At 39.1% G+C, this 23,576-nt stretch overlaps 1 protein-coding gene across 1 annotated transcript; it reads left to right on the top strand.

Moving 5' to 3' along the window:
* The first annotated feature begins 961 nt into the window (after positions 1–961).
* Positions 962–23,501, top strand: LOC124627943 (protein arginine N-methyltransferase 8-B). Its single transcript, XM_047154826.2, has 10 exons — positions 962–1,043; positions 6,443–6,682; positions 8,081–8,236; positions 11,406–11,469; positions 12,377–12,519; positions 12,590–12,677; positions 16,274–16,389; positions 19,641–19,791; positions 22,265–22,386; positions 22,500–23,501. Exons 1-10 carry the CDS (start codon positions 975–977, stop codon positions 22,581–22,583), a joined length of 1,233 nt encoding a protein of 410 aa, XP_047010782.1. The 5' UTR covers positions 962–974; the 3' UTR covers positions 22,584–23,501.
* Positions 23,502–23,576: the final 75 nt, after the last annotated feature.

Raw genomic sequence — 23,576 nt, 5'->3', positions numbered from 1 at the left:
GAGAGAGAGAAAGATAGAGAGAGAGAGAGAAAGATAGAGAGAGAGAGAGAGAGAGAGAGAGGTGTGTGTGTGTGTGTGTGCGTGCGCGTGCGCGCGCTCCACACTCAGCTGTTCATATGGCGAGATGAAAGCGGCTCTCAGTGGCTCTCACTGGCTCCCCGAGCTCTTCATCTAAAGGAATCCAACTAATTTGTCCTTCAGGATTAGACAAGAAGGTAGATCACACACCGATATGCAGGGCTAAAACGACCTTTTCTCTCTGAAAGCCTGGCTGTAACACCGCGGTGTGGACATTTTGTGTTAGATTTTTTCCGTGAGCGAAACTTTCCGTTGTTCCACGCGGGAGGGGGAAAAATAAAATAAAACAAAATAATGCGACTCGGAAAAGAAGAGCAATTATTTCACATCCTGAGCACCTGAGATCAGGAATGCCATCCGTTAGAAGAGGAGACATGAAGGGCATTCCGTGTCGCCGACTCGAACTTGTGCTTTCATCTAAATCTGGTTGCTTTCCTCGTGTGAAATGAAGCCTCACGCTCAGTTCCACAGGAGGTCCTGGTTAATAGGCTGTATGAATGAATGTCACCTTAAACACCGTGTAGTTTCCTTCACACTAACTAACCGGTACACAGGAGGAGACACATGACAGTCTTAGTGGTGCTTTCTGTCATTTTAATGCTGCTTTCTTACATTTTAACAACAGAGACATATCCACATCGTAAAGCATCCAGCAACAGTGTGGACACCTGATAACTTTTTACCCCATGGATTCAGGAAAGCCTTCGAGTTTTCAGGTGTGCGTGTTCTCTGGGACTTCACCTTGCTCCAGGTTTTAAAATTAACCTCATTTTTAGCTCCACATTGCACTCTTATTCGATTTCAGACGAGTTTTTTTTTAAGCTGCTGAGATTCATTTAGGATATCAGAGCGTCTTTATTCAGTTCAGTCTAGTTGAACACATCCCGGTGGCTCTTATGGGAATGAAACACTCCTCCCGCTGTTTGCTCCTACGGAGGAAAATGGCGGAACCGGACAGCCCTGAGGTAAGTGGTGAAAAGACTGAAACAACACAAATACTACACTTGTGAAAGACCTTAAATCCGGATATTTCTAACCGGGGTTTCATTCGTATCTGTAACACAGGCGAAGGTAAAGATATTTCGACTGTGTGTATTTATTTTTCTGTTGGTTTGCTGTCAATGAGAAGTCAGTTTACTACCACACACTGATTACAAACTGCAGGAATGTTCTGCAGGTGTGAATAGCAGCTCACAACATCGATATAGTGCTGTTCAAGGGGACATATTCCTATGTTTATTTATCTATTTATTTATTTTTTAAATATTTATTCGGAAAATTGGTTTGTCACCAGCTAAGTTTCGTTGTTTTCAAGTGTTGTGCTTTAGCCGCGCTTAACATATTTACCTCATGGATTTCAAGAGCGCGAGCGCTGTCCTTGGTCCTACACACACGCGCACGCACGCACGCACGCACGCGCGCGTTTGTCGTGCTAAATTATGTCAGTGAGGACAACTGACATAATTTACATGATTATTTTTTGTAGCTAATTAACGCTAGGCTACAACTAAATACCCTGACCTAACCTCAGTAAGCAAAAGGAAACATTTGCTGCATTGTTTTTATTGATTGATTTATTTTTAAGCAGTTTTACTCATGGGGTCCAGCCAAATGTCACCACAAGGTCAAACTTTTCAGACAGTCTTATCCCTGTGGGGACATTTGGTCCCCGCCCAGCTATAAAAGCAAGCCTAATAACGGATGACTTGTAAATTGTTGTTAAGAAAAACGTGCGCTCGTTGATATGGTGAAGCTTTCTTCATGGAGATGTTAATTTGACATTTATGACTTTACAAAAGTCTTGCTTTGTAACACATTTTCAATATGTTTTCCACCACAAGAAAGTCTTCAAGACAGAGGACTTTGTGTGCTATGGTTTCTCCGTCACACAACAAGCTGTGTTTAAAAAAAAAAAAAATTCAAGAAAGAAAAAAATAAAATAGAACCTGGTGAGGGAACAACTAGTTTTAATAATGTAATTGATGAAAGGAAGTAACTTGTTGCATGCACATTCCACAATATTAAATGTAACAATAAATCATTAAAAAGTACAATGCGCTATTCATTAATACATTTGAAATAATGTAAGCATTAGCTAATTGCTGTTGTATGAATGGAATAAGATGCTTCAGGGCATGCTGTTGTTGAAATTTCATGGTGGTAACAGTAAGTCCACTTTGCACTAGAACACATCAGACACACCACCCAATATTATTTTACTTTAATGGAACACACCCGTGTGTTTTATTCCTTACTTCATACAGTCCTCAAGTGATTCAGAGCATTAAAATGAGGAATCTAGACCTTTCCTTGTCCACCCATTGACCAAGATGAGGACTGTAAACCAGTATAACAAACCAATACAAATTTTTAACTAGTACCCAGTTATAGCTAATGAAGTGGTGGTGAAGACTCAATTTCGGTGAGGTAACACCACAGAGTGATTTTTTTTTGAAATGTCAGTGTCATAAATATCAGTATCAGTATATGGGCTTTCAGAAGTGAATTGCCTAAGCAATGTGTATCATGGAGTCATTGCTTGTTTCCCTCATGACTTTCACAACACCTTAAATATACAATGGTATAAAAGACTTAATTGAATGGTGGTTCCATATGGTTCAGAAATGACCTAGTGCCAGAGGTTGTTAGTTGCATAGGCAATTAATACAAGGTGGGAGACACTCTAGGCAGGGTGCCAACTCATTGCATGGCACAATCACACACACCCATTCACACACTATGGACAATTTGGAAATGCCAGTCAGCCTACAATGCATGTCTTTTGGACTGGGGGATGAAACTGGAGCACCTGGAGGAAACCCCGAAGTATGGGGAGAACATGCAAACTCCCCACACCCAGGGCAGGGGTGGGATTCGAACCCCCAACTGTAGAGGTATTCCTAAACAGAACTGTAATATATACAAACAAGAGTAAGTTCAACACTTATCCGATTTGCCATATCTTGGCCTTTTTCACAGCTAAACACACCACGTGAGAGCATTAAGCTGGTCTTAAAGATGTTCTTAAAGTCATCAATATAGATAATAGAAAAATATCATTTGGATAATAGAAAAATAATGCTGGCATTTGACTTAAACTTGAAATAAACCTCTTTTTTCGTGACAGCTCTATAATTTAGAGAGCCACAATTCTTGCACTTTTTTTTTTTTAAATAATCAAGAAGCCTTTGCCTTTTGAAAAAAAATTCACCATGTGTCTTGCCGTTGCACCTAAACACTTGATGTGTGGGTTTGTTTTCTAATTTTTTGTATCACTCTCACAAACAAAACTAAATTTTTAAGTGCAGTTTCAGCCTCTGGCTTTTTTTTATTTATTTGGACTAAAAATAGACTGTGTAATGAGATTTGTTTAGTTGGCTGCAGAAGGAAGGACATTCGCGCCTCTCTCTTGCTGTTGTTAGATACTATCTTGGCAGATGGATGCCTTTTGAAGTAGCCACTTTCCCTGCTGCTTACGTTTAAATCCTCTCACAGTGTGGGTCAGAGATATAGGAAATCTAGATGCCGCATTAGCCGCTGGTGCTAAACCACTTTCCTACATCAGTGCCCCAGGCACATTAGCAGAGGTGAGAATCATTGGTAAACTAGTGCAAGTCTATAGAGACATGCAGCTCTACCCTTGGCTGGAACAAAATTTGCTTTGTTACAGGCGCCATAGCTTTCTCCATATATCATGTGCTATAAAGAGTATTCTACAGGGAATGATGATAATTTGATTGAGTCTAACTGCTGGAAAATCACCTCACTAGTCTGCCTCAACTCCTGCAAAAAGCATAAAAACAAAGCTTCTCGAAGCTTTCTCCTGTTTAAAGTAATTCCTTGTTCTCTTGCTTTGAAATGTCAGCTATTCAATGCTGCCCGTTGTGCTGGCATTTTCCCTCACTTCAACTTAATGGGAACAATCAAGCAAGTCGCCCCTACCAAAAGGGCAGCACCAGAAACATGTGAATTTTAGCCCAAAGGGTTTGGGTGGCCACACACGGATGGACATATACATACTCACACAACATGGTCACACACACACATCTACTGTATACTCACAAACATACACAGACACACAGTGAAAGCCCCCACTGCTAATAGAGGATGTCTGAGTGATGGTTGTCAAACTTTTTCTAATACCTGACAGCATAAAGCAAACTATTCAAGCTGTGCAGGATAGCACAAGCTAACACGCAAGCTAATGTTTTTTCTAATGTACACTCATGCCATATGTTCAAGACACATCTGGGAAATGAGACAGACTCGCTCTCAGTGAAAGAGTGGATACTGCACCGATCAGGAAAATACTAAATATAATAATACTAACAATAATAAAATAAATACCATTGTAAACATACCTCTTAAGAAATTTGTATGGGAATTTCATCTCCTGTCAGTAAATCAGATTAACTGACTCAGGTAACTAATAACAGTTGGCTTTCATTTCACTAATTCAGCAATAATACCATGCCAGCTGTCTCTGCCATGCCTTAACTTTTCTGTTCAGAAAGAATGTTTTTTAAAGAAGAATTTGAAAAAAGTTGTCTGTCTTTGCATACTGAACCAACATCCTGATACCTGTTCATCCACCCATCCATCCATTTTCTGTACCGCTTATCCTACACAGGGTCGTGGGGAGCCTGGAGCCTATCCCAGGGGACTCTTGGCGCAAGGCGGGGGGCACCCTGGATTGGGTGCCAACCCATCGCAGGGCACAGTTGCACACACCCATTCACACACTACAGACAATTTAGACATGCATCTCTTTGGACTGGGCTAGGAAACTGGAGTACCGGGAGGAACACCCCAAAGCATGGGGAGAACAAGCAAACACAGAGTGGAGGTGGGAATCGAACCCACAACCCCAGAGGTGCAAGGCACACGTGCTAACCAGTAAGCCAATACCTGTTCAAGAACAACGCAGAAGTTTGATTTGTCCCTCTATACATTTTTATCATGTTTTCCCCAAGAGATGCTCCACGGTAGAACACCTTTAGGAAGCTAAGAAACCCTAAATATCTGAAGAACCGTTTTTTTCCCCAAGCATGTACACCACATAGATCATCATAATGAGCAGAATTGATATGAGTCTTTTGTGCCTTGGTTACACACATCTGAGAGACCTATATCTTGTTCAGCAAGAACATCATATGATATGATCTATAGGTTGCACTTCCAAAAAACAGTTTATGCCTAAGTCTCACTCTTTCTTCTGAAGATAGTCTCACCTGTATAGTGTAGAATTGCACCTAAGGCTCCGTCTGTAATCGTAAAGACTGTCCGGTGCTCCTCCCAGGACCTTTAGTCACAATTTGCTTATACTGAACATATTTTCAACACACTTAGTACTGTTTGCCTTTATATGTACAGTTGTATACTGTAATGATTTATAATCACACTATTTGGTATCACCTAGAAGAGGATGGGTTCCCATTCGAGTCAGGATCCTCTAAGTGTTTCTTCCCCATGTCATTTCAGAGCATTATTTCCTTGTCACTCTCATCTGGCTTCCTCATTAGGGCTCTAAATCTACATCTGGATTTCTGTAAAGCTGCTTTGTCACAAGGTCTATTGTTTAAAAAAAAGTACTTTACAAATAAAATAGAATAGTATTGTCTTCATTTCCCAAAAAAAGGCTTTTGAGATATTCTAGTCAAATCCCAGTGTTCACCTAAAAACGTTTGCTTAAAGATCCAACTCGCTTGCGAACAGTATATCACAGTAATACATGACACAGCTTTTAATGAATGTAGTGCTTTCAGAACACAGTGCTTTGGCAGATGTGTGCAATATACTGAATTTATTTTTAATTAGTATACACCACATCACTGTTAATGGGTCTAGCACAAGTCTTTGGTTTCATTCTGTCTACTTGAATGCAGGGTGTTGTTTAATCAGCTGCATTATGTCAACGAGAGCACCGTCATCCCTTGTGCTCTCTCTCTTTCTCTCTGTAGGTAGTGAATATGTTAATCAGAGCGAGAGAGGCCCACCGTATGTGCCACTCCTTTCACCGGCTGCTTTCTTTCTGGCCCTGACACGTCTGTTAGTATATTGAAACACTCCCCCACTGTCTCACACAGCCTGCACAGAGATGCTAGACGACCTGCATGTGGACGAGGATTATATTATTTGAGTATCTCTGCACTCAATGTAGAAACTGTCTGAAAAGCAGTGAAGGCTTGATATTGCAGTGGTGGTATAGATTGTGTTGATAGGTTAAAAAAATAGTGCCCTAGGACATTACAAATGGGTCATGAAAGATAATTCTACAGTGCCTTGTCTAAATATATCTCATGAGTACCACAGTAATCTTTCTTCTCTTTTTCTGTGCCTTTCTTTTTCCTGTTGGCTCTAACAGCAGCAGCCCCTCAGCTCAGCACCATCTCATTCAGCACAACCTTCTCCTTTGCCTAAACCAGTGCCCTCGGTCAACCATGCCCCACGGCCCACACACCCCTCACACAACGCACACACTCCCCACGCAGCATCTCTGCTCACCTGCCCCGGCCGAGGAAAGATGGCCAAGTTTCTTAATCCAGAAGAGATGACTTCCAGAGACTACTACTTTGACTCCTACGCTCACTTCGGCATCCATGAGGTAGGAAGAGTTTCAAACAAGTCTGAGTGTTCCACTAGGATGTACTGTAGATGCTTTCAGATTAAGATATCATCCCTGTTTAGGTATAATGATTTAGACTGGAAATTTGTAAAACATAGCACTGGGAGATGCAGAGAGATCAGAGGGAGGAGACTAGGCCAAAATAAGGGGGAGTAGACCAAGGAGAATCTAGTGAGACCTAGAGATGCATTATATGTCATTTTTAGTATATAGGTCAGGTGTTTTTCCCCCATTTCTTTTATATCCCTAATGTACGGTATTTGATTTTCTAAATGTGAAACAAATGCAACAAACATTGTTCTCAAATGTCATAAAAGAAATAGTTGTTTCATAGAGGTCTGAAATCATTCTAAGAAAAAATACCATCCTGTATTTTTTGTTCTTTCACCCAGTCCCCTTAGTAAAAATCTAGTCACGACACACCGCTGACACTTTATCATAAGGTCCAAAGATATATTAATACTTAACTAATGCTTACATAATGATGAATTAATAGATGCACTAATCCTTAGCAAATTAGGAAATAATGAAGTGTATACATTAGAAGCCTCTGAGTCATGCAGTATGAGTAGCCAATAATAATAATAATAATAATAATAATGATAATAATAATAATAATAATAGTTAGGTATTAATATCCAGTTAACTAATTACCTTATAATAATGCATTGCAGAAGTAATAAAAAAGGATATTTATATTACGATTTCTGTGTTTGCAGACAATATAGGTTAACCCAAATTATAGGCTATAATATAAGTTCAGGCAATGTGCAACCCCCCAAATCTAAATTAAATCCAAACAGATGGTATTATAAATGCAAATGAAATGCTATGGTGTGAAAGATCACATAATATAATATAAGTCTTCTAAAATCACCTTTACACACAACTTTAAGTTATAGGAATAGGATGTTATAAATAGGAATATAAATAGGAAATAGGAATAAATAGGAATTACTCTTATTAGCCTATGAAATAGTTCTTTTCACATGCTTGAATGGATTTACCTGCAGATGCATTTGAATGGCAGTTCTGTGGGAAGTAAGTCTTGTTGATGAGAGCGTCCAAAAGAGAATGGCTAGACTGCTTCAAGCTGACTGTACAGTCTACAAGCTACAGTAACTCAAATAGCCACTTTGTACAACTGTGGTGAGCAGAAAGGCATACAGTTAGTGTACAGTATATGCTTCATTATTTAAGTATTAATTTATCATTAGCATTAATTCAATAATAATATATTACTTATTTGTGGACCTTATAGTAAATTGTTACTGACAGACTTCATGCTATAATGCTATATAATTACTAGATATTTCTTATTCAATCAATTAAGACTTGCATGTGATTGATTAGTGTCTTCATTGTCTTGTATTGTAGGAAATGCTGAAGGACGAGGTCAGGACTCTGACCTACAGAAACGCCATGTACCACAACAAACATGTATTCAAGGACAAGATTGTGCTCGATGTAGGGAGTGGTACTGGCATCCTGTCCATGTTTGCTGCCAAGGCCGGTGCCAAGCACGTGTACGGGGTAAGAAGCCTGGATCTCTACAAATCTGCAGGGCGCTGCTATGTTGGAGTTTGATTACTAAAATAGCATTATAGATGGCTGCTCTTCTCTGGAGAATGAGCAGATTATTACCTCTGCTACTGTACCAGCACTCTCACACATCATTGGCAGGCTCGGATGTACCTGACACTTCCATCTCTTTTTATGCGAGTGTCAGCAGAGGCAGCTTTCCTCTATGACATGTGTTTTGCACCTTGCTGCTCTGAAGTTGCAGAATATCTCTGAAGGGCGTCATAAGAGCTAAATGCCAAAGAGTTAAGTGTGTAGGGTGATCATGTGTAGGCGTTCATTGATTCAAATGCCTACAATGCAAAAATTGAAGGGTGAACCTGTGGGCTCACTCAGACTTGTGATATTAATGTCCAAGACAGTGAAGAAATGAGTTTGTACTGTACACTGCAGTAATCTGCATCTGTCATTTCCATTCTGCATCAAACATTCTGAGGACACAGCATACTGCTGGAGCTCCCCCCCATTACTTCAGAAACAGCTGCATCAGCATGTTGTGAAATGCAGAAACTGACATTGTAATTGGGGTGTACACGTCTATATCTAGGTTGTAAAAGGGGCAGTGCAGAGAGAAAGAGTTGAGAGATGGGGAGAACTTTCAACAAGTTTTCACCCACAATCACACAGAAATCAGAGGGAGTGGCACATTGTCATGATTATGTTCCAGAGTGGCTATGCTTGCTGCTCTGATAATATGTCAAACCGCACCCCTCCCCTCTACTTATAGTGGTGGGCAATGTGCTGGGTGAGATCGAAGCACTGCTGATTGCAGTTCAGCTGTCATCTATAGTTGAGCTTGCTCTTTTCTGTGTTATGTATTTTTCTCTCTGAGAGCAAGTAAGACAGTCACCCATGTGATCTGTCTACGCATGGGAAATGCAAAGTGGATGGGGACGGCTGCTGCAGACTCTAATGAAGGGTACAATTCTGACAGCCTAAATCTAAATTTCTCCCTACTCTCCATCCAGCCTTCTTTCCCCCGAGAACAGTGTGCTGATAATAGCCAAGATGCAGTGTTCTCATTAATGCCCTTTCCCCCACAATGTACCTCAGTCCTTTGAGTGTAGAGTCAGTCGCTGTTAAATCCTGAGGAGGGTTCTCGTGGCCTACTCTAATGAGCACAGGGGAGCGTGGATAGTATAGTGAATAGAGGGTAAGGAGAGGACACAAAACCTTGTGTGCTTGTGTGTTTAAACCAACCTTGGTATATCTACATTAGCTGGTTGTCTATGACTCACTGGCATTTCCTAACTGTGAAAGAGAGTGAAAAATAAAGGAATAAACAAGGAAGAGGGTGGTATGGTGGTGCAGCAAGTAATGCTAAGTCCCTGATTCGAAACTGAGTTTGGGTTACTATCTGTGTGTGGTTTGTATGTTTTTCCTGGGTCTGTGTGGGTTTCTTCTGGATTGGCTGATTTCCTGAAACATCCCAAAAATAATCCAGTAGATTGACTGGCTACTCTGACTTGCCCCTCAGTGTGTGCATGGTGCCCTGAGATAGATGGTGTCCCCTCTCATGCCCCCAGGGGAGGCACTGGATCCACCACAGCCCTGACATGGTTACTATTCACTCATTTCTTCAAAAACAGTTATAACCAGTTGTCCCAGCTGTCAATCGTTCCCACCAGAACTAGCTCCCGGGTCCTAAGCAAATGGCCGCAAAGTGGCAAACTATACAGAATCTGCCCTTTAGGCAGCCCCATGTAGTAAAATTTAAAAATGTCACCGGTCCTGATCCTACTCAATCTTGCTGCAGACTTCAACACAGTCAACAGTATTATGTATTTCTTGAGCTTCAACAATCCTGGAATTTTTGGTTCAGAATAGCAGAGCTTTTTGTCCTGAAGAGGCTTGTATCAGGCGCTCCATACAGATTTTCCACTGGTATACTTTGAGCCTCAGTACTTGGTCGTCTTCTTTTTTTCACCTCTCTACTCATTGTCTTAGTGATGTGACATCTTCACATGGTTTCCCCTAGTCTGTGCACAACCAGCTTATCCTCCGCTCTTTCCCATCATGAGATACTCAGGTTGCTACTTGAATCTTGACAGGTCTGACAGACGTTTTATTATAGATGGTATATCATAATTTAAAGCTGAATCCCAGAAATATTGAATCCCACAATATATTGGCATTGCCATCTCTTCTGAGAAGTAATTCTGCACAAATTTGTAGTGTTGAATGAGTTATCATTGTTAGCAGATATTGCAAACATTACTCTGTTGTGCAGGTGTCAGGCATTTCTCCCCATGGTACTTGTTTAGTCCCTTGGCATCTCTTTGACTTGACCAGAGCAACTTGCGCCTGGCTGGTCTTCCTTTACATGCTAATAGGTCCTTACACCCGATACAGAATGTCTTTGATCTTTCTGATACACCTATGTTTCTCAACTACTGCATTCACATTATTGACTTAATTAAACCAATTAAAAACCTTTATGGTTTCCTACAAAGCTAGACATGGATAACACCCTTCCACCTGATGGTAATGGGTAGATTCAGGAACTTTCCTCAAGCTCATCAAGCCATAACTATCCAACCCACCACTCTTTAAGGCACAAGCAAGGCAATTGTCAGCACTCTTTTCTGTACTGCTGGTCCCTAGATACCAACTTCCATCGGCTTTCTGAAGAGCAAAGTCCCTGAATATCTTCAGAAGCAGACTGAAGACCCATATATTTAATAAGTAATCACTAAGCACTAATCATGCAATTCAGAAATGCATTGCTATATACACCTTTTAGATTAAAGCTTTAAAAGGTATGTCAGTGCTCCTTCAGGCCCAGTTATGTACCTTAAATTATTTTAATGGTATACAGATACTCACTAAAGGTACAAAATATGTCCCCTTGATGCTGCCACCCAGCAGCAAGGAAAAGTACAGTTTAGTTTGATTTATTTCTGAGAGTGTATCAGCACAGTTTCTGAAGCATGGTGTTATATTTAGACCCAGGCTGATCTATAGTAGCAGTAGTTGTTTTACAAATAGATTGCAAAGTATTTCTGTACGTTTACCTGCATAAGAGCACATGATAAATGCCCATGATGCACATGATAAGAGCACATGATAAATAAATCTAAATGCAAATGATGCTCTGTTGGTTCTGATCTTGTCATTTTAGATTGAATGCTCCAGTATATCAGAGTACTCTGAAAAAATCATCAAAGCCAATCACCTGGACAATGGTAAGAGCTCTGTGAATATTTACTGTGTATATGTACATTATATATCCATATAAATGGTTGGGTGTGAGTAAAAGAAAAGAAAACATTAACAAGCAAGCTGTACAAATTGTGGTGAACTGTTAAATGCAGATGCTAACAATGAATGTCACAGAAGGCATGAAAATATTACAACAGACAGCACACAAATAGACAATTATATGAATGAGAGATTTATCATTCAGAGGTGTTTTCTCATGTAAATGTGAAATCCAGAACATAATTCAAGCTACATTGAACTTACTGTAAGACTTTAAACAACCATGGCATTCACCATTCATCTTTGCAAATATGCATAAAATGAGACACTAATGCATGCTGGTTATAGGAGTTTAGGTTTTTACCAAATAGCAGAATGGAGCAGAGCTGCATTCTGGCAGGGCAGCTGGTGAAGGGTATAGGATGTTTCAGGTTTCATGCTGACAAAGTCTTTTCTTACCGAAACAAATTCAATAGCTCCCCAAGGAAGCTGATTGAAATCTGGGCTGTAAAAACGCCAGTTTTGGAACAGAGTGACCCTGCTTACCTGCCAAACAAACAGGACCTTCCACAGACATAATTATTAATGCAGCGAATCAATGCTATACCTCCACCTAAATCTAACCCGAACCGTAACTTTATTAAACAAAAACAAACCTTTTGGCAATTCTAGTTGTTTTTGTTTTTTGGGTTTTTTAAATAAATAAATAAATAGATAGATAGATAACCAGTTTTCCTAGTGGGGACCAGACCAAGATAGAAAAGCATGCCCACACACACTCAAGCTGTTCTGCAAAAATGAGATCATCTGTTTGTTGAGACACAGACTGCAGACTCATATTTGTACAGGGTTTCTGTGTGGGTTTCTACTTCTCATGTTTTTGTATTGCAGTTATCACCATCTTTAAAGGAAAGGTAGAGGACACAGAGCTGCCAGTGGACCAGGTGGACATAATTATTTCAGAATGGATGGGCTACTGCCTTTTCTATGAGTCCATGCTCAATACTGTCATCTATGCCAGAGACAAGTGGCTGGTAAGTATGTGTGTGAGTGCTTGGATGTATGTGTGAGCTTTGACAGTGAGTCTCTGTGCTGTCTTGACAGAAACCTGGTGGCCTGATGTTTCCAGACCGAGCTTCTCTCTATGTTGTGGCCATCGAGGACAGGCAGTACAAGGACTTCAAGATTCACTGTGAGTGCATACACACCCACACACTGAGGAAGAGACAGATAGAGACAGCACTGTATCCACTAAGGCTGAGAGTACAGGCTTGTGTGTGTGTGTGCAATACATTTGCCACAACTTTATTTCATAGTCACACCGCTGCAGGCTATGTGATGATAAGTAGTCCAGTAAAGTCAACACACATTATATTTGAGTGACATTGCTCTATAAAGCTGAAACCCTGGGCAAGCTTGTTCACTTCTCCTCAACACACATACTCACACTCATACACATCCCATAACAGAATCTGAGTTAATACTATTTGTATTAGCCTTGAGACAAGGAGGAAAAAAAACAGAGCCTTGTGCTTGAGCTGCCTCATCACTGGGGAATTACACACCAGGCATATACTGTGATCAATTGCACAGGATTTTAAAGTTATGCTTAACTTTATAAATCATGTTTTTTAATGAGTAAATCATTTTTAGGAATATTATTTTAATAAGCAGATTGGTGTGACTTTGAAAATGATTACCACAATGGTTTGTTTTGCTTTCTTTTAAGAAACTAGGGTCTGAAAACTCACTGGAAAAACCAAGTTCGCAGTGAATATGACAGGCATGTGGTATTTTCTCATAAAATATAAGAGACTATCATGTTTTTATAATCAAAAAAGGTTTGTGTGCAGACTGAAGATAATAGCAGGGGTGTCTGTGAGTGCATATTGTATATAGAAATATAGACGTAGCGTTGAGTCCATATACAGTCCCCTCTGAAACTATTGATAAAAGGAGAAAGATGAATATGAGAAGAGAGTGTAGAATTTCAGCGTTTATTCCCTGGTATTTATATGTAGATGTGTTAAATGACAGAGCATAGCACATTTTGTATCATTTTAGGCAAGCAAAAAATATTGGAACATGTGACTGACAGGTGTTGTTGCCCAGGTGTGTCCTGTTAGATTGATTGTTTAAACAATAAATAGCTCTGAACATCTACTCTTGGTTTTAGCCTTCAGTTTCACCTGTAAACACTACATTTGGTGTAAAAAAGGATAAGCCAACATGAAGATCAGAGAGCTGTCTATGGGATAAAAGCAAGCCGTTCTGAAGCTGAGAAAAGAGGGAAAATCAATCAGAGGCATTGCACAAACATTGGGCATAGCCAATACAAAAATTTGGAATGCTCTGAAAAAGAAAGAAACCACCGGTGTACTGAGCAACAGACACTGAATGGGTCGGCCAAGGAAAACAACAGCTAATGACAAACATTGTGAGAGCTGTGAAGAAAAACCCAAAAACGACAGTCAGTGACATCACCAACAACCTCTACAGGGCAGGGGTGAAGGTATCACAATCCACCGTTTGAAGAAGACTTTGAGTGCAGAAAAGTATAGGCCACACCACAAGATGCAAACCACTCATGAGCAGTAAGAATCAAAATTCCAGATTGGAATTCGCAAAGAAATATAGAGATGAGCCACAAAAGTTCTGGAACCATGATTAACCTCTACCAAAGTGATGGAAAGGCCGAAGTGTGGAGAAAGAAAGGATCTGCTCAGGATCCAAAACATACAAGCTCATCTGTGAAACATGGTGGAGGTAGTGTCATGGCTTGGGCTTACATGGCTTCTCCTGGAACAGGCTCACTAATCTTTATTGATGATGTAACTCATGATGACAGCAGCAGAATGAATTCAGAAGTTTACAGGAACATTTTGTCTGCCAATTTACACAGAAATGCATCCAAATACATCGGGAGGAACTTTAACATGCAGTAAGACAGTGATCCAAAACACACTGCCAACTCTACAAAGGACTTTATCAGGGGGGAAAAGTACAAGGTTTTAGACTGGCCAAGTCAATCACCAGACCTTAACCCAATTGAGCAGCATTTCACCTCCTGAAGAGGAGACTGAAGGGAGAAACCCCGTGAAGCGAACAATAACTGAAAGAGGCTGTGGTAAAAGCCTGGAAAAGCATCAGAAAAGAAGAAACCAACAATTTGATTGCAGTTATTGCAAGCAAGGGGCATACAACCAAATATTAAGTGTTATTTTAATTTACTTCAAGGCTTATGTGTTCCTATACTTTTGCTCAACTAGAAATTGGGTGGTTTGATACAAAAGGTCTATGTTTTATGTTGTTTAACACATCTAGCTGTAAATACCAGAAAATAAAAGCTAAAATACTAAACTCTTGTCTCATATCCATCTTTTGATCTCAAACACAAATGTCTTTGATGTATAGCACAAACAAATGAATTGGCCTTGCTGTTCCAAAACCGTCGATGAGAATGTTGGTGTGTCTGAGTCCATACAGAGACATCTTCATTTAGGAATAAGAACCATTGGCATTCATATATGCATTTTATGAATGCATAAAAAGTGCAACAATTATTGGCAATCCTATGACTTCATTTGAGAAAAATATATTTGAAATATTTTCCCATTGATATTATTTTTTTTTTTAAATACCTGGGTGACTAGGAACAGGAAATTGTTGAACCATGACTCCCTGTTTCACAGGGCTATAAATATGAGGTAACACGTATGCCAAATTCCTTTAGTCATTCATAACAATGGGTAAGACCAAGGAATATAGCGGTGATGTGCGGCAATAGATTGTTGAGCTTCACAAAATGGGAAGTGGCTATAAGAAAATAGCAAAAGCATTGAAAATGTCCATTTCCACCATCAGGGCAATAATTAAGAAGTTCCAGTCAACTGGGAGTGCTATGAAACCCTGGTATTTCAACCTGGAATTGGACGTGTGTCTATATTCTCAAAGCACTGTCAAGAGTATGGTTCGAGTGGCCAAAAAATCTTCAAGGATCACAGCTGGAGAATTGCAGAAGTTAGTTGCATCTTGTAGTCAGACAGTCTTCAAAACTACAATCTGAAATCTCCGACATCGCCACAAGTTGTTTGGAAGGGTTTAAAAAAAAGCCTCTACTCTCATCCAAAAACAAACGATCAGAAGGTTAAACAATTTAGACAATTTTTGACAGCCTTCTTTGCTCATATTTATCAACATTAGGGTGTCAGTATTAGTGAAGGGCACTGTATTTGTGGTATGTCTGTACCACAAAATGCCCATCATTTACAATCTTCTCCAAAATGTAGGCATGTCTGTACTTTTTTATGATGTCTAAGGCTGCTGTATTTTTCTATGTAGTCACCGCATCAAGCAATTTATTTATTCCACACAGAAAAATTTCTTTTTGTGGTCTTCAAAAGAAATTTTGGCTGATGAGAGGTCAGAGCATCCCACATATGAGACAGGAGCAAGAAAGAAAATAAGGGGGAGTGAATGGAGTGAATACTGTATTTGCATTGTATTGTGCATGTTTACAGTAGGACATTTTTAAATGTGGACTGGGCAGGTACCTCAGACTCTGTGGTGGTCTTAAAAAAACCCATTAAATCTGAAATACCTCCAAGATTATATACAGCTCTATCTCTTCTAAGTATTCTATCCTTTGGATGGATGTTTTGGCTTGATGGTGTTTGTGATGAGACCAGAATTGAAGCATAGTAGTTTTATACAATTTTCTGTCTCTGTCACTGACTGAACTCTTAAACCAAGACCAAGACCATGAAATCTGTATCTTTGTTTGTGTAGGGTGGGAGAATGTCTATGGCTTTGACATGACCTGCATCAGAAATGTAGCAATGAAAGAGCCACTGGTTGATATAGTGGACCAAAAGCAAGTGGTGACCAACGCGTGCCTCATCAAAGTAAGCAATGTTTCCACTCTTCCTCTTTTGTACAAGTTGTACAAAAGTACATAATGATATATATATATATATATATATATATATATATATATATATATATATATATATATATATATATATATGTGTGTGTGTGTGTGTGTGTGTGTGTGTGTGTGTTTGAATTCAGGTATACATGTACAGATGCCCCCTCTCTAGTCAGTTCATGAAGACATCACTTCCTGTTTGTTTGTGATTGTGTGTTTTAGGTTTGGAGTTAGTAAAATATTTAGTTTGTGATAACTGACTGTGAAAAAGATCTGCTTTATAGACTTTTGCCTGATCGTTAGTTCACTAATGAGGCATGGCTGTTGTTTAATGATTCATTGAAATGAAATCTCATTTCACAGTGAAGTGCTGGATAATGGACTGAGAGAGATGATGATCAGGTTCATTTAGATGCATGCAAGGAAGTCTCACAAGGATTTGAAAAGTCATGTAACATATTTCAGCAACTCAAATCTGTACAAACACAGATATTTTTGCCAGATGTACGGTATTCAACAAAATACTTTGCAAAATATATATATATATATTTTTATATTTGCTTATAAGCCTATACCAGGGATATGCAACTCAGGTCCAATTACATAAAATTCCTCACTTACAAATATTCAGATAAGCAACTAACATGACTGAATATTAACAACAGTTACTTTTTAATGCCTAACCACTGATCATGCGTTTATGGGTGTAAATAAGACAATTCAACGTGTTTTCGTGATGTTATGATGATTTTGTTTTGTAGTGGCACTTCAAGTTACCGCTTATGACTAGCCCCATGGACTCAGAAGAGATTAGACTGCTGACACAAGGCGAATAATCACATACTTCTTTACACATTTTGTTTTTCCATCACTGACTTTTTGAAAACCCATGCCATCGGTTCGCTACTCAGAGGTTAAATAAAATAAGTAAAATCGATTAAATCTGTGACAAATCCCCGGTGTCCTGCTAAAATCCCCCATTGGTCCTTCTCTATCATGGCCCCCTAATAATCCCCATCTCTGAATTGGCTACATCACACTCTCCTCTCGACTAGTAGCTGGTGTGTGGTGGGCGTTCTTGCGCACTATGGCTGCCGTCGCATCATGCAGGTGAATGCTACCCACTAGTGGTGGTTGAGGAGATTCCCCTCCCCCATACTATGTAAAGCGCTTTGAGTGTCTAGAAAAGTGCTATATAAATGTAACTGTAACTTTGTATCTAATGTTTCCAGCTCTGTCGCTAGTTTCTGGCCTGATGAGCAGCCTGCAGCTGAAAGATTTACATAAATGCATGTGATTGGATAAATTGCATCAGAGGATCTGCTCAAAGCCCCAACAGAGGGAGCTTGGTGGTGCTGGGGCTTAAACTCCTGACCCTTAACCCAGAGCCTTAAGCAGTGAGCCACTACTGTGCCAGAGAGTGCTGTTTTGTTTTGAGAGTGTGCACAGCAACTAATTTATACCCCCGAAGTCCGTCATTTTACTAAGAAAATGGACAGAGTAACTGAGACTGAGTGGGCTTACAATTGAGACCGACCCATTCCATAAATGTTAAATAAATATTTCCTTCCCCTCATCAACGATTATCGGAATTGCTTTAAGCAACAACCCATTTTTAAATATACTTATTATTATTCTTATATTATGTGGAGCATCCACCATACAAGTCCCTGTGTATGTATACCATTATTATAGAAACAATAACGTATAAGAACGAGTGAATTGATATTAACCCATTGTTCATGTTACAGCCAGAACTACATGTGCTGTTATACGAAAATAACACACACCTTCTGACCAATCAAATCTGACCGTTCAACCGCGCTGTGCTATAACCGTTTCATATACAGCTGAAACAAACCCAATATCACTCCTTTTCCTGCTTTTCTCTTCTTTTTTTTGCCTCAGACACAGACACAAACACTCTTGTTTACACAGTGGTAGACTTTAGTAATATACGTTTTCAGTGTATGATAAGTAAATAATGTAGACTGGATGCCTGCTTACATCTTCCTTTCTGATCTGGATTAATTCCTTCTTCTGTAAGAGATGTTTGTACTGCGGTGCGGTAATTCAAATGATGAGTGATGATGTTTGTCTGATAAACACGCTGTGCTCATCTGAAAGGAATACAGAAGAGAGATGAGTGTTGTGCATCACTCCCATGATGGGAGTTTTGATATTTGATTTATCTCGAACAATTGCGCCTAATGTGTACAGCCCAATGAGAGCACATTAATGTGATTTCCAGAAGATTACTATGCCTACAATCTGCCACTAATACAGCTTCATAATAAACTAAATGCTAGTGATGTTATGTAGCTTTATAGTGGACAAAATAAAAGAGAGGAATTAAAGCTTTTATTCTCCCTTTTATCTCACTAGGCATCTGCAATGTTCTAGCAAGGCACATGTTTTTCATTCATTTTGAATGTGTATTTAACTTATACCACATTGCTTTTTGATTCTCAAATCTGATTGGTCAGCAGCTCTGACCGTCTGAAATGCAAATCACAGGTTTATGTTTATACAGTATGCTTGTTTTAATACATTTTCTTTTTTGTATATAATAACCATCAATTCAGGATTATGTGTGGCAGATGCTCACATTTAAATCTAATAAAAGGATTTTTAAACAGTGCCATTATTTAACACAGAAAAACGTATATCGTTGGTATGGTCAAGCTTTCTGCAAGACGAATGTCTGATTATACTGTAGCTGCTCCCGTTGTTGTTGAATTGTCCACGAAACAAGTTTGTTCATGGTCTTACTTTCATTAGAGCAGCAATAACCACCCATTCTGCTTGCAGCTTCACCATAGCGGTGATTATACCTTTCTCTTTGTTAAATAGCAAAAAAATATATACATCAGTTTATTGGTACAGTTAAATTGTGACTGACATGCACGTCTACTTGAGTTAGTTACTATAGAAACTATGACGTATTAGAATAAGTGCCTTAATATAAACTTGAGATTTGTCTTGCAGCTGGCACTGTTGTCCGAACTGGAGTTATAAAAGATTAATCAACACCTTCTGACCAATCAGAATCAAAAATTCAATAACATTGTGGTATAAATGAGGATACTTCCTAATCAATGGTTTTACAAATGCCCATATGATATGTTCTTACACTGATAATGTATTACTTTTCTATAGCTGATTGTTAACATGTTTAAATTAGTAATTAAAGTGAGTGTTTAACAAAACCTGCTTTGTCTTCTTCAGGAGGTAGACATCTACACGGTGCAGCCAGAGGACCTGTCCTTCACTTCAGCCATCTGTCTGCAGATCCAGAGGAATGATTATGTCCACGCACTCGTCACCTACTTCAACGTCGAGTTCACCAAGTGTCACAAGAAGATCAGCTTCTCCACAGGTGGGTACCCTGTAAACCTGTCCGAAGGCACTGCTTCGCACATTCCACATTATCCACATTCACATGGATTTCACTTTTTTTTTTTTAATGAAAAATAGCACGTTATATTCAAGATATTGCTCAGCTGTAAGTGCACGTTGAGAATAGACTACGTTATGTTTTATTTTAGTAAGATGGCAGAAGGCTTTGTTCCCACTGAACAATGTGCGCATTCAATATTCTATAGGATTACCAGTGTATTTATAGACATGCATGCACTTAGGATTACACCAGGAAGTAAATCTAAAAGTAAAATCTTTCTCTTTAACTTCCCTTTAATTCATTTACAAGAGGACTGATACGAATATGACTGATATTAACACTAAATGTTTTTTTGTTTTTTTTTAATGAATAGTGACTGCCCTCTTGTGGTTATACCATGTCAGAGAACAATGACCATCTTTTACACGTTTTTGAGATCTCATTTCAGTATTGATTAAATGTCCTAAAGTTTCAGGGCCTCTGACAGTTTTGATCTACTTAATATCTAGCATGAGTTTGTTTCACTTAAATAACACTGTTATTGAATTACTGTTATTCTAAACAACACACATAGCAATATACAGTATACTATAATCACATGTAGTGATATAAACAGTAATTAGACATTTTATCAGGTACAGTTATCATTTAAATACACAATTAAAGATGCTAACTCATATGCTGATATGAACAATTTGTCAGCCTTCTTCTACAACAGTATCTATCAGTGGAATGAGACCCTGTCGGACCACCATTGACTAGATATTACTTGGGTGTGAACTATTCTCAGCACAGCAGTAACACAGTCATTGTGGTATAATAACACTGCAGCAGTAACACTAGGTGCTGCTATGAATGGATCATGAACAGTGGTGCTGTTGGGTGTTTAACAATATTTATTCTTGCTGGCCACATTATTAGACACATTTACAGTACTGTACCGTGTTGGCCCACCATCTAAGTATATAGTTAGAGAATCTTCTAACATATATAGTGCATGTTACTCATCCTCTACATTTTCATCAGTGTCAGTTTCTGACCATAGGACTGCTGTTGCCACAGTAGTTTTGCATGGTAGACTGTTTCTCAACTAATCAATAAAATATTAGTTTTACGAACACCAGATAACCACCAGGGTTCCCCCTCACTTGGAAAATTAGCCAAATTCAACAAAATGGTTCCAAATGGTAATGGCAGACATTAATGATGGCATTTTATAGTGTCATATGGTCACTATGTGACTTTGTGTTAAAGGTTATGACATCCAGGTGTTAAAACAGCACCTCTGGTGGTTAGGAGGGGTGAAATAGAACTGAGATTTTTTTTTAAAACCCAAGCTTCACTGGAAACACTTGTCCCATCGCCACAAACATCACCATGTGAGCGTCACTGCAAAACTGAGAATGATCCGCTAACCAAATGAGATCTGGTCAGCAATGGTCCACCATAGGATGCGGAGAGTGAAATACCTAATGGCTGTATCTTATGTACTAGTTGAATGGGATAAGATTTCAGGACGTGTCTGTTAAATAATGTTGCTGGAGGATTTCTGTAGTATTTATGATCGATTCACATGGGATAAGCGATCTCCGTTTGTGGAAAAAAGAAAAAAGAACGATAGAAATCACAGATATTTGAGTGTCTTCAGTATGTATGCATGGTTGTCACACAAAAAATTCCATGCAGCTCATTTTAATCAAACTGTATGTCACATGACTATAACATGTATGCAGGCTATACCTGTGCTAGGAACTCAATAGCTTTAAATCCCTAAATTTTTATTGTAAATTAAACTCAGTACTTGCTTTAGATAGAAAAGTCAATTTTCTGTAATGTCTTTACACTAAAGGAAAAAAAAACATAAAACCTATTTTCCCATAGTATATAATGGAATCTTGACCAATCTTTAACTTGAAGCAAAATCAAGACTTTACCTCTAAAACAAATAGTGGGTATCTCAAATCAACAAATTTACAGCATGTTTAGCAGACCGCTGACAGCAATTCACATATACTGTTTGTTGCATTAGAATAAAATTCTTTGTTTTCAGTTTCCATCTAGTATTTCTTATCTTCGGATTGAAAGCTCATTCAGTAGCTTGATGTACTATAAAGGTTGCACTTACCCTCTCTCAGGACCTGGTATGAGATAAACTGGACCCTGTGAAGAGCTTTAAAGCAGAGAAGGGAAAGTCCAGGCCAGAGCTTAGATCTGAGCGCATATTATACTTCTCTTGACCTTTGCAGCATTATCAATCAGAATTTCGGTATTCTGGTCCTATTGCCTGGGTCGAGTTGCTTAAAATTGTCGAAGGGCACCAAGAGATAACCGCTTACTAACAAATAAACATTCACACACAGACTCTTTGATATGGTTGCACATCATGAGAGAAATTTGATATTTATCTAGGTGGATTTTTGGTCATTCAGGTTTTGACGGTTTTGTTTTGTAGCACCGGATTCTCCCTACACGCATTGGAAGCAAACAGTTTTTTACCTCGAAGAGTATCTGACTGTGAAGAAGGGAGAAGAGATTGTAGGCACAGTCACCATGAGGCCCAATGAAAATAATGCAGTGAGTATGAAGAACAGCCTTAAGAGTCTTAAGACTTAAAGCACCATCCCAAGAAATAACGAAAATCCTAATACTAAAATCTTTCTTCATACTCTCTTTCGCTCTTCCTACAGCGTGATTTGGACTTCACGTTTGAGCTGGATTTTAAGGGTCAGCTATGTGAAGCAGACATCTCTCATGACTATAAGATGCGTTAAGCGTCCAGCAGGGGGCGAAAAAGTGCCCGAGTACCACCATGGGGACCGAGGAAGTGGCACTTCCCCATCCGCAGTGCCAGAGACCAGCACAGAGGCTGAGTGCTTAATAACCTGGGGCACGACTCCGCTCATCTTTGAGAGATGTGCTAATATTTCTGGAGCTGAGTGCCTCTCTGAGCAGTAGCATCCTTGCCATGGCCAATAACAGCGTGCACTAGTCCAATATTTCTGACTGTTCATAAGGCAACTTTGAATGTACTGCTAATCAAGCTCAAGAATGTTACTATCCTCATGAATGTGAAGAGTCAGTTTACAGTTTCTTTTGGAAAAGAGTCAGTGGAACATTAAATTGTGGTTCTAGTGAGAGTCTAAAGATAAAGATGTTAGCTTATTTTAGCTGTATTTTCATTTGTGGTGTAAAATCAAGATGCTAGGCCATTTTACTTTAAGCACTAATCTACTAATATACTGCACTACAATAGAGTATTTTAGCAGAATTAGATGTGCAATCAAGTGGAACACACTAATGCAGAGCTCTCAAATTTAAGGGTTATTTATATATACAAGTTTTGTTCAAGAAAATTCATTACAGTAGCTATTAAACATACAGTATTTAGGTGAATTAGAAATAATGATAGCACATTTATTAACTTTTCTTTCTACTGTGCAATATGTAGTGAGTGTGAAGGTGTCTTGTTCCGCAGTGTCAATATTTGTTATAATGCAAAAATTGTTACATATCCAACTACAACTACCAACAGATCAGGGTATGAGAAATGGACAGTGAATGAGAACAAACCAGATTGGGATCATGCAGAAGTCTTTCAGTACAGCAGGATGTGTGTGTGTGTATTCACCTGTGCTCTTACTGAAATCATCACCTCCTCACCTTCTGTCCTGCTTCAATCCAAAGTTATTCTGGTTTAAATGACATGGTAATTCACAGACACTGATTATATTCAGTTTCACCAAAAAACCTGCTGTGATAGAGTC

Source organism: Ictalurus punctatus, chromosome 4 (genome assembly GCF_001660625.3).
Source record: "Ictalurus punctatus breed USDA103 chromosome 4, Coco_2.0, whole genome shotgun sequence".
Lineage (NCBI taxonomy): Eukaryota > Metazoa > Chordata > Actinopteri > Siluriformes > Ictaluridae > Ictalurus > Ictalurus punctatus.
This window is presented reverse-complemented; position numbering and strand designations above follow the sequence as displayed.